The sequence below is a fragment of the Ranitomeya imitator genome, chromosome 3 (genome assembly GCF_032444005.1).
Source record: "Ranitomeya imitator isolate aRanImi1 chromosome 3, aRanImi1.pri, whole genome shotgun sequence".
NCBI classification, from domain to species: Eukaryota; Metazoa; Chordata; class Amphibia; order Anura; family Dendrobatidae; genus Ranitomeya; species Ranitomeya imitator.
The window spans coordinates 186,845,208-186,860,723 of NC_091284.1; the positions used below are offsets into that span (position 1 = coordinate 186,845,208).

Sequence of the window (15,516 nt, forward strand, 5' to 3'; positions counted from 1 at the left end):
TAATTTCCTTGAGAGAAGGCATGTCCCTTCTTGGCTCCTTCACGTCATGTATTCCAGCGGTCCCATTGGCCCAATTCCATTCGAGACATTTACAGTATGCAATTTTACATGAACAAGAAAAATCTCATGGTCGGTTAAATGTTAAGATTTCCCTTTCTAATGAAGTAGTCCAATCTCTGAATTGGTGGCTAGAGCCAAGAAACTTGGTTAGTGGGGTTCCCTGGGTAGTTAAACCCTCAAAAATAATATATACGGATGCCAGTCCTACTGGATGGGGAGCGCATTTAAAAGACCACCTAATCCAGGGATTATGGTCAGACTCGGAGTCAGATGACTCTTCTAATATAAGAGAGCTAAAAGCTATCTATCATGCTCTATCTAAATTCCTTCCGCAGCTACACGGGACACATACCAGAATTCTGTCAGACAACATGACATCAGTCGCTTATATCAATAATCAGGGAGGAACAAGATCGGGAACGCTTATGTCTATAACCGAAGACATTCTAACTATAGACGAAGAACATCTTCTGTCCCTGTCAGCGCTACATGTCAGAGGAGTGGACAACTCAAGAGCAGACTTCCTCAGTCATCATACCCTCCACCAAGGGGAGTGGGTCCTAAATCATCACATTTTCAAAATGATAACTATGAAATGGGGTACACCCGAGATAGCTCTTTTCGCCACAAGACACAACAGGCAATTAAGAAGGTTTGCTTCAATGTTCCGGGCCGACAATCCCGACATTCTCGATGCCCTTCAGACTCCTTGGACCTTTCAGAAAGCTTACGCTTTTCCTCCTCTGATTCTTCTACCAACAGTAATCAGGAAGATAAGAGAGGACCTGGCAAATATAATCCCCATTTGCCCCATTTTGGCCAAAAAGACCATGGTTTTCCCTGCTCAGAGCCATGTCCATCTCGGATCCGTGGACCCTCCCGGAGGATTAGGATCTTCTTTTCCAGGGGCCCTTCAACCACCCTCATGTGATGGGACTAAGATTGACAGCCTGGAATTTGAGAGGCAGCTGTTAAGACTAAGAGGCTTCTCCGATAATGTAATTAATACCTTATTGACAAGTAGAAAGAAATCCACTACTGCCATATATGTGAGAGTGTGGAAGAAATTTCTAGATCTCTATCCATCAGCGTTATCTAGTGAAATTCCCGTCTCCACTATTCTAGAGTTTCTTCAAAAAGGACGTGATCTAGGCCTTTCAGTTAGTACTCTGAAGGTACAAGTTTCTGCTCTAGGGGCCTTGTATAGTCACAATGTTGCGGGTAATAGATGGATAGCCAGATTTATTTCAGCTTGCCAGAGATCAGAGCCAGTTCAGATTCCCCAGATGCCTCCTTGGGATATTAATTTGGTCCTGGAAGCCTTAACAGGTCACCCATTTGAGCCTCCAGACTCAGCTCACGTTAAATATATTTCCCTTAAAACTGTTCTTCTTGTCGCGCTAGTATCGGCAAGAAGGGTAGGTGACATACAGGCGCTATCAGTAGATCCTCCCTTTATGTCAATTCTTCCAGATAGAATTGTCTTGAAAACAGACCCTTCCTACCTTCCTAAAATGTGTACAAAATTTCATAGATCTCAAGAGATTGTTCGTCCTTCTTTCTATAATAATCCTACAAACCAGGAGAAAGAGAAGTACCATACTTTAGATGTGAGAAGGGCTATAATAGCTTATCTGGATAGGACTAGCGCCTGGAGGAAGAGCAGGGCTCTTTGTTTCCTTCCAGGGTCAAAGGAAAGGATCGGGTGTAACAAAAGGCACACTATCCCGATGGATTCGGGAGGCGATATACCTGGCCTATTCGTCTAAAGGGGAGAATCCACCTGAGATTGTGAAGGCACATTCCACCCGGGCGATAGCATCATCCTGGGCGGAGCGAGCAGAGGTTCCTATAGAACTCATATGTAAGGCCGCAACCTGGTCTTCTCCTTCTACCTTCTATAGTCACTATAGATTAGATCTATCTGCCTCCACTGACTTGTGTTTCGGTAGATCTGTTCTTAATACGATAATCCCCCCCAAATAACTATCTCTGAAAGTCTCTCAGTGGGTGCTGTCGTGGCGAAGAGAAAACACCGGATTACGTACTGGTAATGCTCTTTTATAGAGCCACGACAGCACCCCTTCACTTCCCTCCCATTTATATATATATTAGTGTACATATGAGCACTATTAAGGGTGGTGGATTCTTGTAGTTATACGTAGTTGAGTTATAGTAAATGATGATATAGAATTGTCTACTAAAACTGGTGGGCGGTTCCTCGCAATCTCTGTAACCCAAACTGTGGGAGCGAGGGGGACCGCCCCTTTTATCTCTCCGTAGGGTTTCCTGTTCCTAGGGGTGGATCCCCTCTCTCAGTGGGTGCTGTCGTGGCTCTATAAAAGAGCATTACCGGTACGTAATCCGGTGTTTTTTTTTCATGTGAACTATTGATTTATGAAATACAAATTAAAATGATCACTAATCTTTAAAGAGAAGGTGTCATCAAAAAAAATTTTTTTCCAGCGATTGAAAAAATGTAAAGAATTAATGTTTACATTTTCTTAAAAAATATTATCATTTGTTTATAATTTAGTAAAATCTGAAAAATATTTTTAAAAGGTTTGGCATTTCCACTTTTAAACACTAGGGGGAGCAGCTAATGAAATTTGACAAAAGCCTAGTGTACAACTAGCTCACATTACTGCACTGCAGTAAATGTGGGCTGAGTCTGCTGACGTGTATGATGTCTCCTCTCCTCCCCTCCTGGGTGTTTGCTAAGGGATAAGAGGCGATGATATTCAGGAACACAGTGAGAAGCCATTTTGTTGGTGACTGAAAAATTATTCTGACAAGTAGACAGTCACAGAGGATGGCAGGCAGCAAGGATTCTGGGAGATATATGGTGGAGGGAGCAAGATGACAGTAGCACAGAGTATTTCAGGAGAGCAGTGTGCTGGTGTATGGAGACACCATGTTCAGTGCACAGAGAAGTCAGGGATTGTACATAGAGCGCTGTCTTTTATACACATGGATGGACCGTCTGCTCCACAGAAATCCAGGAAACATTTCTGCGGATTGATGGCCTGTTCTGATCCAGACTTTGCTTGCAAAGACCCCATTCCCCTGGCGATGTGTGAAAGCGAGGCGACAGGCGCAGTCCGGGTGAAGCTGGGAAGGAAATGTAGCCGTATAGTAACAATAAAAATGAGACCCCTCTCTTCAGCTGCCTCACCAGCCTTCCCCTGACTGCACCTAACTGGAGGTCATGCTGCCCCCTCTATTACCCCAGACCTGTGTGCAGGTGCCAGAACCACCCTAGATTGGGTCCCCTTTTTGAAGATAATACTGCCATAGTGTTCTCACAAAGTACCGCCATACAGATCACACATAATACTGTCCTATAGTTCTCACATAATACCATCATATAGATCGCAAATAACGACGCCATAGTGTTCTCACATAATACCACCATATAGGTCACACATAATACCACCATATAGATCACACATAATGGGGGAGAGGAGTGCATAGGAGAGGACTAGATATATGGCCCAGCAGTGAGTATCACACATTGGAGGATTAGATACACGGCTCAGTCAGTATCACACAGGATAGGATTAGATGCACAGCTCAGTCAGTATCACACAGGATAGGATTAGATGCACTCTACAGCACAGTAACACATATGGGAGGAGATACACTGCTGAGTCAGCATCACAAAGGATAGGATTTGATTACCTCTCCCCCTCCCCCGCCGATATTACTTCACTGCTGCTGGCGCTGCTCCTTTCTTCCTCCTCTGCCATCCTTGGTCTCCTCCTCCTCCTATAGGGCTTCTGCGATTATACTGGGAAACTGGAGCTCACAGACACACTGTGGGCTCCAGAAAGATGGCGCAGATCTCCTCCCTCTGCTGTGATGTGGATGCTCAGGGGGCGTGGCCAGATCACAGTAGGGAGGAGCTCAATGCAAAGTATAGGGTCGGACGCCGACCACTGTCTCCTATGCCCAGGGCTGCCATATTTGCCGAGTGTAAGTGTCGTGCAGCTACACTTACACTCCTGCAAAGCAAAATGGCGGCACCCAGTGGCTGAAGAAATAATTAATAATAAAAAGTTAGTTAAAAAATGTAAATATGTATTAAAAATAATTGTTTATATAAACAATCATTTTTAATACAAAAAATAAAATGCGGCACCTTCCCTTTAAATCAAGTTTTTGTGCTTAAATATACTTTCTAAATAGTTTGAGGATTTGTTTAAACATATCACAATTTCTTTTAATAATAAAAACTTAAAATCTTGCAATTTTCACATTAGCCACTGGAGGATTTTTAGACTCTGGTTTCTTGTTGTTTCAGGAAACAACACATGTACATAGGTTCAATATTTAAACCTCGACCCTATCTTTTGTATTGGAGTGTTCAATGAGCCTGTGCAAAAGTCACTGTGAAGGAGGGGCAGCATTGTCAGTTGTTATATCGCCTTTTATGATAGGTGGATCCTGTGTTATCCTCTGTTTATGGAGATATTATCAGTCATCATTTTCCTGCCTCTGATGATATGGAGTCTGCTGTAAATCTTTCCTGAAATGACAAGAAGTATAAGTTTAAAAAAGCCCCAGTGGCCAGTGTGAAAATTATAAAATTACTTCTTCTTTTTTAAATAAAATTGTGACATGAAAAAATACATTGACATTTTAAAAAAATACATGTAACACAAAAGCCAGATTAAAACAATAGCTCATTTTCTAATGATGGCTTCCCTTATTTTTGGTCCAAGTATGATCCAACACAACACAAGATCACCAATGTTATTCTATGAGGCAATGCACATGTATGATTTTTTCCTTGGACAGAGTATATCCCCATAGGGCCGTGGGATACTCGTTACCGGGTCTGACACAGTTCCTAAAGGGGTAGGTCACGGCAGCAGTGACCCGGTCCGTGGCCCCGGGCGTCCATATAAAATGATGGAATAAAGAAATTGTAGTGTTGTGGTATAAAGGTTATGGGAAAAATGTTTGTGACGCTACCCGTGGTATTCGGCAATGAGATGGTGGCCGACGCTGTAGTCAGATCCCCTGGGGCAATGGTGGCACAGCAAAGATGGCGCAGCTCTCCACAGGTAGAGCTTGCCCCAGGACAGTTGTAGGGTTAAGATGATTGTTGGGGTTATTCCGGGCAGGTGACGCAGCAATGGCTCAAAGCTGACGCTCCACTAACTACTAGGGGGGCACCTCATTGGTGAGGCCAGTGTCATACCTTAAGAATAGGAGAAGCATTGCTCTAAAGGTATATGGACATTGCATTTCACACTCTTGGATAAAAACTATTGGGGAGATTTTCCCTTAGAAGAAATGCTTCTATAAGAGAATTGCCCTTAGGAGTGTATCTCAAATTGTATTATTTTTAAATCTGAGGGATAGTAAAGATTAAGAAAGTGAAAAGATTGTTCGTAATAAACCCATATCTACAACTAAGAGTATGTTCACACAGAGATATTTGATGTGTTTTTCTCTGGCTGAAAAGTCCACATCTAAACTCCGTTCTAGAAGACGTGATTTGTGGCACATTTTTTTGCTGCAATTTTTATGTGGTTTTGCCAAAGTATTTAAGTGTGCTTTTTAATGTGTTTTAAATTATAATTTGGGGTTTATCAATATGGTGGGTTTTGGCACGGATTCTGCAACAAAATGTACGTGATAAAAAACTTTGTGAACATACCCTCAGGCTGGTTTCACATTGGCGTTTTTTCGGGTGCGTTTTTGCGGTAAAAAACGCAAAAAAAGCATGGTGAAAAAACGCATGTAAACGCGTGTAAACGCTGCGTTTTTTGATGCATGCGTTTTTGCATGTGGTGAAAAAAACGCGGCGTTTTGACGCGTTTACATGCGTTTTTACATGCGTTTGCGTTTTTTAAACGCATGCTGAGAAATGTGTGACAGCTGCCAATCATCAAAATAAAGTAAAAAAACCACTATAAACAGAAATAGGTAGGGGTAGGGTTAGGGGTAGGGATCATAACCCTAACCCTAAAGGGATCCTAACCCTACCCCTAACCCTAACCCTAAGGGATCCTAACCCTAACCCTAAGGGATCCTAACCCTACCCCTAACCCTACCCCTAACCCTAACCCTAAGGGATCCTAACCCTAACCCTACCCCTAACCCTACCCCTAACCCTAACCCTAAGGGATCCTAACCCTAATCCTAACCCTACCCCTAACCCTAACCATAAAGGGATTAGGGTTAGGGTTAGGGTTAGGATCCCTTAGGGGTAGGGTTAGGGGTAGGGTTAGGGGTAGGGTTAGGGTTAGGATCCCTTAGGGTTAGGGGTAGGGTTAGGGGTAGGGTTAGGTTCCCTTTATCACCTTTATGTTGGGGGGTGGCATATCAGTGTGTTTTCTGGGTTTTTTAATAAAAAACGCATGCGTTTTTTACCGCAAAAAACGCATGCACCAAAAAACGCGTCCCCATTGACTCCAATGTATTTTTTGACCCCAAAAAAACGCATGAAAACGCATGCGTTTTTTTTTGGTCAAAAAAACGCTTGTAAAAATACTACAAGTAGCATTTCAGAAAATTAACGCATGCAGTAAAAAAACGCATGCGTCAAAAAACGCGGCCAAACGCGTACACAAAAAAACGCATGCGTTTTCAATGTTAAATATAGGGAAAAAAAACGCATGCGTTTTTTTGAAAAAAAACGCTGCAGACAAAAACGCAAGTGTGAAACCACCCTAAGATAGGTGGTTTCCTAGGCCTAGATAATAGGGGCACTGCTATGAGGAGTTTGAGTGAAGTGATGGTGGTTGGGCATGGTCACTGCCGCTCAATTTAAAGTTAGTAATGGTCAAGGCTCTGCTCGGCTCTTTCCATGGGTGCCATCGACCCAAGTCTCCCATTTTGGCGATCGGCAGATGTCTCAGCCATGAGGCTCCTAATGATCCAGCATTTACCTATTCAGTATGTATGTGTTAAATGCTTTGGTCTTTTTCAAAAGTTAGTTTTTCCCTTTTATTTCCCCTCTATAGTTGACGGCATGTCACTCTGGAAATTTTCCTACACAGGCCTTTTGTTCCAGGGAAGATGCTAGTTTGCTACTTTATACAGATAATAGTAACCCATCCTGCACTGAATAAGTTTTATTAAGCCAAACCGACCCCGTCTGCCGCTGAATATTTTGTGTCAGTGCAGGCTTGTCAAGATTACTGTCACGTCGATGCAGAAAGGGCCGTCAAATGAATCCATTTATCAGAAGTTATTTTAAGGGAATTGTTTGCCCAAAATGGTTTTGATATCTGAAAGAAAGTGACCTTTTACATTATATCCTTCTATCAAACCCTCGCTTTGTAATGAAGCAGGCACACTTGAAAGGATCAGCTCACCGAAGCCATGATGCACAGATCATCAGGGCTCCCTGCCGCGGCACGACTCCAACAGCACGTTCTGCACCGAAGAAGCACTGCCGGCACTTTGATCCTCTGCATGAGGCTTTCTACCTTTTCAATTTGCAGACAAAAATTTAGATGAAAAAATCCTTATCGGGATGAAATAGTTATTCAATCTAAACTTATGTCTACAGTGAATGCAAAGAATCTAAAAGGTCCCTGAACACGAGCAGATAACCTGCCAGTGATGAGTGATGATTGGCTATATAGCATGTCAGGTGGTATTTGGAACTTCCATTTACATGCACAATCATGTGTCCACTAAATGGGGATGAATGGTCGTTATGTAAAGATGATTTTTATTCCCGCTGAAAACCCAACAACCTACGGTTTGCTTGCTTGAAAGCCGCATGTCTACAAGGGCCAATGATTGGAAAGGCATTTAAACCTGTTATTAATTTCCTTGCTAAACTGACAACAAAATTTGCATTTAAGAAGGCGTGAATTTATTTTTAGACCAGATTCACAACATAAGGCCATGTTCACATGGTCAGTATTTGGTCAGTATTTTACAACAGTATTTGTAAACCAATCAGGACAATCAGAGGAAAAGTATAATAGTAACACGTCACCACATCTGTATTATCCCCCATTCCTGGTTTTGGCGTACACATACTGAGGTGAAATACTGACCACATACTGAACTTGTGAACATGGCCTTAACTTTTATGCTACATGTACTTACCCTTAAAAATGATATTTCACCAAATTTTTCGTGTTGTAGTGGACACATGATGTAAGAGTGGCTTCAGAGCTGAATGAAATGTTGTTGTTTTTTTGTTTTGTTTTTTTATAAATTTTACCTTTCTGTTGTGGAAATATTGGCAATCAATGTTTTCGAACCTAATGAAGTTAACCTTTAAGTACATGTGGGTGTTATTACATTGCTTTCACTGGGATCATGTACTTCTCCCTGCATGAACTGCTATCTCATAGCACCTATTTGGACTTGACAAACGTTAACTAATCAGGTGCCAAATATCCCCACAACAAAGAGGAAAAATTAGAAAAACAAAGTTTTATTCTGCGCGGCAACCACTGTAACATCATGTGTCCAGTTCAAGATGAAATATTTGGTGAAAGGTCGTCTTTAAGCCATATTGTAAACGCTGTGTTTTTCCACTGTATTTTAATATAGAACAACTATTGTTTTTAATAGCTGTGGTTGTGATTTTATGAAAACTCCTGCCACTTGTGCATTTAAAGCTCTACTCTTGTGTGAGGTTTTTCAGCATTGGAGTGGTGCCATTAATATAAGTTCCCTGACCCAAGTAATATACTTACTAGTTGCCGTCTTCTGCTCTTCTCGGAGCCTCTCTGGTCCCGCCTCGCCATCTTGTGACTGCAATTTCTGCATGACTGGAAGTCAGAAGTACGTGTCACAGCTCTCCATGTAAGTCTGTCAGAACCTTGTTCTGGTCCCGTTGTTACTCTCATAGACTTACATTGAGAAGTGACCACCAGATCACCCAGCAATATTGGAGCGATACGACAGGTCACAAACTGACTGGAGTGGCTCCGATAACAAATGAAACGGCGGCTGGTAAGTATAATACTAAGGGAAGGGAATTAGTGCCACCACTTCAGCACTGAAATAAAAATACAAAAAGCCAGGAGTGGTGATTTAAATATACTGTTGAAATGTGCATTTTTTTCTGTGCTTTTTTTCTCTATAGGATTTATGTAGAATCTTTAAAAGGGTTGTCCACTACTAGGACAACCACTACGCATTCCCCATGCTTGGCCCCGATTAAAATAAAAAGCCTATACTCACCTGTGGGGCCGGTCCCAGGGCTATTGTATGACATATGGTGCCCAATCAGAGCTGGCGTCTCTGTCCCTTCCTTCTGACAAATCGAAGAGGGGTTCTGGACTGCAGCTGATTTCTGACTTCCTCTTCATGTTCAATTTGACAGAAGGCGGGACAGTAACACCAGTGCTGATTAGGCACCAGGCAACAACTGCATGAGAGCACCAGAATTTGCGACGTTTGGTGCTAAACAGACACAAAAAGCAAGAAAGGGGAAAAATAAGAGCATTATTTATTTTGTAAGTAACTCATGAAGCTCCGGCGTCATTTTGAAGAATTTTGTGCAGAAAATGTCAGAGAATACCCCAAGGCAAAAAATAAAAGTGAACATTGTGGGCATATACCCTGAGATTATAGGCCCAACTCATCAATGTCTTTTTCTGGCAGATTCCATCTGGAACTTGACTGAAAAAGCGCTGAATATCTGGCTTAAAAAAAAATATGTATGTCAGTGGCAAAGACGCCACCAAAACTACTAAAAATATGACAACAAAGAGTCTTAAGAAAAAACACCACTGGTGTTTTCCTGGAGCTTCTGCTTCAAAACCTATGCAGATACACTTTAAGATGCTGTGTGACATACCCTAAGGGTTTTCTACATCCATTTTTTACCTTACTATGATCTGTCTAATGCACCCTTTGCACTGGCTCGGTCCTGCCTTTTTTGTTATTATCTGTAAAGTTGTTTTAAAAAATCCTGAGCAGGGGCGTACCTATAGAAGGTGCGAGGAGTTGCAATGCAATCACACCTGGGCCCTGGATCTGCTATAGTTGGGGACCATCTTGAAGATTTTGTATTGGGGCCGACGACCTTCAAGTTCCCCACTGATTCTGAACATTTACAGTGGCTTGCAAAGTTATTTAAACAACAAATAGGGCAAAATAACGGAAACCTTCAGTGTGCATAACTTCATCCCCCTGAAGTCAGTACTTTATAGAGCCTCCTTTAGTGGCAAAAAGCTGCAAGTCGCTTTGGATAAGTCTTTATGAGCTTTATACTTCTTGCTACTGGGATTTTTGGCCATTCTTCAAGGCACAACTGCTCCAGCTCCTTTAAGTTGGAGGGTTTCCTCTGGTGAACAGCTATCTTCAAGTGTGACCACAGATTTTTAATTGGTTTAAGGTCTGGGCTTTGACTAGGCCACTCCAAAACATTTACAATTTTCCTTTTAAACCACTTGAGTGTTGCTTTAGCAGTATGCTTTGGTCATTGTCTTGTTGGAAGGTGAACATCCATCCCAATCTCAAATTACTGACAGACCGAAACTGGTTTTGCTCAAGAATATCCCTGTATTTCGCACCATCTATTTTCCCATTGACTCAGACTATGTTCCCTGTGCCTGCTGCCAAAAAATATCTCCACAGCATGATGCTGCCACCACCATGTTTCACTGTGGGAATGGTGTTCTTGGGGTGATGAGGTGTTTTGGTTTGGTGCCAGACATGGCATGTTCCTTGGTGTCCAAAAAGTTCACCAAATAAGATGCACCTAGTTTTTAGAGGAGGAAAATAAAAAATAAAATATGTAAGCAAGAATGTGGTCATGACACACTGTTATGGAGTTAGGGATCTGTTGCTGACACGGTTATAGGGGTAATGTCCCCCAATTCTGTACTAATATCCCCCATCCTGGTATATACATGTCCCCACCAAGGTATATATGGCCCCAAATCCAGGTATATATGGCCCCCAATCCAGGTTTACATGGCCCCTATCTCCATCCTCATCCTGGTATCCATGGCCACCATCCTTATTCTGGTATCCATGGCCCCAATCCCCATCCTGGTTTCCATGGCCTCCCATCCCCATCCTGGTTTCCATGGCCCCATCCCAATCCTGGTATACATTTCCACCATCCCCATCCTGGTATACATGGCCACCATCCCCATCCTGGTATACATGACCAACATCCCCATCCTGGCATACATGGCCCGATTCCCATCCTGGTGTACATGTCCTCCAGTCCCATTCTGGTATACATGGCCACTCATCATGGTTCTCACATAAAAAAATGAATGGCTCTACTTGCCTTCCTTCTGCTCCCTAGCAGTGCAGCATATTGTAATAATGCCAGCAGCTGACTTCAGCATGTAAGCAGCGCATGACGTCACTGCCAAGCACCTCACATGCCAAGGTCAGCTGCTGGAATATTCACTGCTCCCCCAGCCCGGGGCTATGGATGAGCAGTGAATATTCATTCTGTTTAATAGCGGGCACACTGTTAGCCGCAGGCGCTGGCTTCCTGCAGCGACTGGGCGATTACGTATGTCCGCTATTAAAGAGAATGAATATTCACTGCTCTCCCATGGGCATTGGGAGCAGTGAATATTCATTCTCTTTAATAGCGTACAAACGTGATCACCCAGCCACTGCAGGAAGCCTGCGGCTAACAGTGTGCCCTAGCCCTAACCCTAAGATGAATATTCACTGCTCTCCACTTCTACAGTCCCTCACACTTCCCGGCACCGATTTCATTGCATAGAGGTGGGAGGAACTATTGGTGTGGGGAGCAGTGAATATTCATTCTCTTTAACAGCGGGCACACTTGGTAGCTGCAGCTGCTGATTCCTGCCTCCTGTGACCCGATGCTCTGCCACTGTCGCACACACTTCACCCATCCACAGCCGGACTATAAGGTACATCTGGACTAAAAGACGAACCTCCACTTTCCTCCAAAATTTTGGAGGAAAAAACTGCGTCTTATAGTCTGAAAAATAGTCGAATGCATACATGTAAACTTCCTTTCACTAAGCATATGATTTATGAAGATAATTGCTTGCACCAGAAATTGTAAGGGCTTCATAGCAAAAGTGGTGAATAAATATGCCAATTTTTAGTTATTTGATACCACAAATTTAATTTATACCTATGTTTCTCACTTCACTGACTTAAAACGATTTAGTGCTGATGCATCACACACAATTTGGATTACAAAACTATTTACACACAGGTTGTAATGTAACAAACTAGATAAAAGGCCAAGGGGGTGAATACTTTTGCAAGCCATTGTATTTACTAGAATGAAATGCCTGTTTGGCATCTATTGCTTGTTTTCCATTTAAGGGTGTGTTCACACAGAGTCTTTTTGCTGAGTTTTTGAAGCAAAACCTCCTGAAATGCTCCTCACAAAATTGGAGTCTCTGTGAAAACTCTATGAAAAAAAATTACTGTGAAGATATCTCAAGTGCTCGATATGCACTGTATGTACTGTCTGTAGACCACTCTGTTAGGATAACACAGTACTCATAAACATCAATCACTAAGATCAATGAGCATCTCAACAGCCCTTGTCTTATGCATGTTTAAGTACATTTTTTAGTCCTTTACAGGCTTCTGTAGTTTGTGTATTGGCAGCCAATACCTCTTTTCTGCTCTCTTTTTATTCCAGTGTAAAATAAAAGTTAAAAGAAATGTGTCAGCAGGTTTTTGCTGTGGAATCTGAGAGCTTCATGATGCCGAGAATGCCTGTCTCATGTGTGTTGGTAAATCAGACTTCACCTATGTGACCGGCATTCTTGGAATGGTATCTCCTGAGGGCCTCATCGCTGCCTAGACGTTGCAGGACCTAGGAAGCGACAGACACCCAGAGACTAAGATGAGGATGTGCAAAAGTAAAGTTTGGCTGCAATAGAGGACCAGACAAGAGGTCTGAACTGATTACTGTAAACATTTTTACTAATCTCTATCGAAGACCAGTTTCACACATCAGTGGTTCCGGAACGTGAGGTGACCGTTTCCTCACGTACGGGAGACACTGACTCACGTAGACACATTAAAATCAATGTGTCTCTGCACATGTCAGCGTGTTTTCACGGACCGTCATGTCAGTGTTTGTGGGAGCGCACGTATCACACGGACCCATTAAAGTCAATGGGTCCATGTAAAACACGTACTGCACACGGATGCTGTCCGTGTGCAGTCTGTGTGCCGTGCAGGAGACAGCGCTACAGTAAGCGCTGTCCCCCCAGCTTGTGGTGCTGAAGCCCCATTCATTTCTTCTCCCAGCAGCTGGAGCGAAGGAATGAAAAATCTTTTTTTCTTTTGTTAAAATAAAGTTCCCGGTAATCTCCCCCCTCCCTCCCCCTGTGCGTCCGCCCGCTGGCATTAAAATACCCAGCTCCCTCGGCGCTTCCTCTCAGCGTAGCAGCTCTTCCTGTATGAGCGGTCACGTGGTCCTGCACATTACAGTGATTAATATGCGGCTCCACCTCCCATAGGGGTGGAGCCGCATATTCATCACTGTAATAAGCGGCACCACGTGACCGCTCATACAGGAAGAGCTGCGACACTGAGAGGAAGCATCGGGGGAGCTGGGTAAGTATTTTAATGCCAGCGGGCGGGCGCACGGGGAGGGAGGGGGGAGATTACCGGGAACTTTATTTTAACAACAAAAAAAAAAAAAAGGATTTTTCATTCCTTCGTTCCAGCGAATGCTGCTGGGAAGAGGGAATGAATTCTGGATTCAGCACCCAAAGCAGGGGACAGCGCTTAACACTAGTGCTGTCTCCTGCACGGTGCGTGTGGTACCCAGTCGGCACACGGACGGCACACAGCTGCCACAGGTGTGCCACACTGATGTGCCACGTGAGCACTTGGACACGGATAACTCCAGTACCGATTTTTCCGGTACTGGAATTATCTGGATGTGTGGGACAGGCCTAAGTGCTATATGTCTGGCTCACCATCACAGCATTTACGGAAAACTGTTTATCAAGCAAAGCATGCCCTCCTTCGACAACCTGTTGAATTTTTTAAAGCCACTTTACCTCCCTAATTCAAATATTTTGTGAGTTTTGGATGATGAATTGTTGGTCCTCATGTAATTTGTCTCCCATTTTGTCTTCCAGTTACAAAAGTGTTGTGACGGCTAGAAGAGCTGTGATTGCGATCACAGGATGCTGGATCCTCTCGTTCATCGTTGGTTTAGTTCCCATGTTTGGCTGGAACAACATAAACAATTTGAGAAGACAAAATAACTCCAGCTATGGTGAAATTGTTATAACTTGTAGATTTGAAACCGTGATCAGTATGGAATATATGGTTTACTTTAACTTCTTTGTCTGGGTCCTTCCTCCACTCTTTCTCATGTTGATAATCTATTTGGAAGTATTCAATTTAATTCAAAGACAACTTAGTAAAAAAGTATCTTCTAGCTCGAAAGATCCTCAAAAATACTATGGAAAAGAACTGAAAATTGCAAAGTCATTAGCGTTAATCCTGTTTTTATTTGCTTTAAGCTGGCTTCCTCTTCATACCCTGAATTGCATTACGTTGTTCTGTCAGACTTGTAACACGCCGATGATCATCACTTATATCGCCATCTTCCTGACCCATGGAAATTCAGCCATGAACCCCATCGTCTACGCATTCCGTATTGAAAAATTCCGAACTACATTTTTGTATATTTGGAAGAAATATTTCTGCTGCAAAAGCGGACGAGAACTTAAAAGAGCAAATACGACAAACATTGAAAGGTCATGTTCAAAAAATGTCATCTAAAATAGCAAAAAGCAAATAACCACTTTGTTCCAATGTCCATTCTAACAATAAATGACAGTTTAACACAATCCTTAAGCTGACGTGGATTTGAAACCGCAATAACAAATCTATGTAAATTTGTAATTACAATGCAAAATATGTGAATATATACATATTCTAATTTTATGACTATATTTATACATATTAAGCAAAGGCTAATTTATTAAAAGGGAAAAATAAATGTATTCACACAAAATGACAAATTCATTTTTCTCTTCAGTGGTCTGTATTTCGCTGAATTCTGATGAAAAGTGACAGTGCCACCATGTGTCCATGATGAATAAATTTATATTCTTTATTTTTTTTTTTACATAAAATCCAGATATAACTACATGGGTTTTTAAACTACAGCCATGTTGAAATGATATAATAAAGTCAAAAGAATGAGATGGTGTTCTTCTTTTCAACTTTTTGACACTTGCAAGTCATGGAGTATATTTTACAAGCAAGAAAATAAAGATGGAGTACTAATCAGAAAAATAAACCCTGTCTCTTATGATAGGGGCTGTGTCAAAATCTAAACTGGTTGCTCATTTATGTGTGTTCTACCTTTCATTGTTGGACATCGTCTAGTAAAATTTACAAATACTTTTTGTACATGTTTTTTGGGTGAACTTTCAACATGACAAACATTTACTATGATGTGACTTTTTTTTTTTACACTCAGTCACTTATACAGTCATTACTGTTCACACAGTAACTCGTATGACCATA

The 15,516-nt window shown here is 42.2% G+C and overlaps 1 protein-coding gene across 1 annotated transcript in view; it reads left to right on the forward strand.

Moving 5' to 3' along the window:
• Positions 1-15,277, forward strand: part of ADORA1 (adenosine A1 receptor) — a 237,025-nt gene extending 221,748 nt beyond the window's left edge. Inside the window, exon 3 of the mRNA XM_069761699.1 lies at positions 14,112-15,277. Coding sequence (XP_069617800.1) covers positions 14,112-14,763 — 652 coding nt within the window. The 3' untranslated portion in view covers positions 14,764-15,277. The remainder of the gene's footprint in view (positions 1-14,111) is intronic.
• The last annotated feature ends 239 nt before the right edge of the window (positions 15,278-15,516 follow it).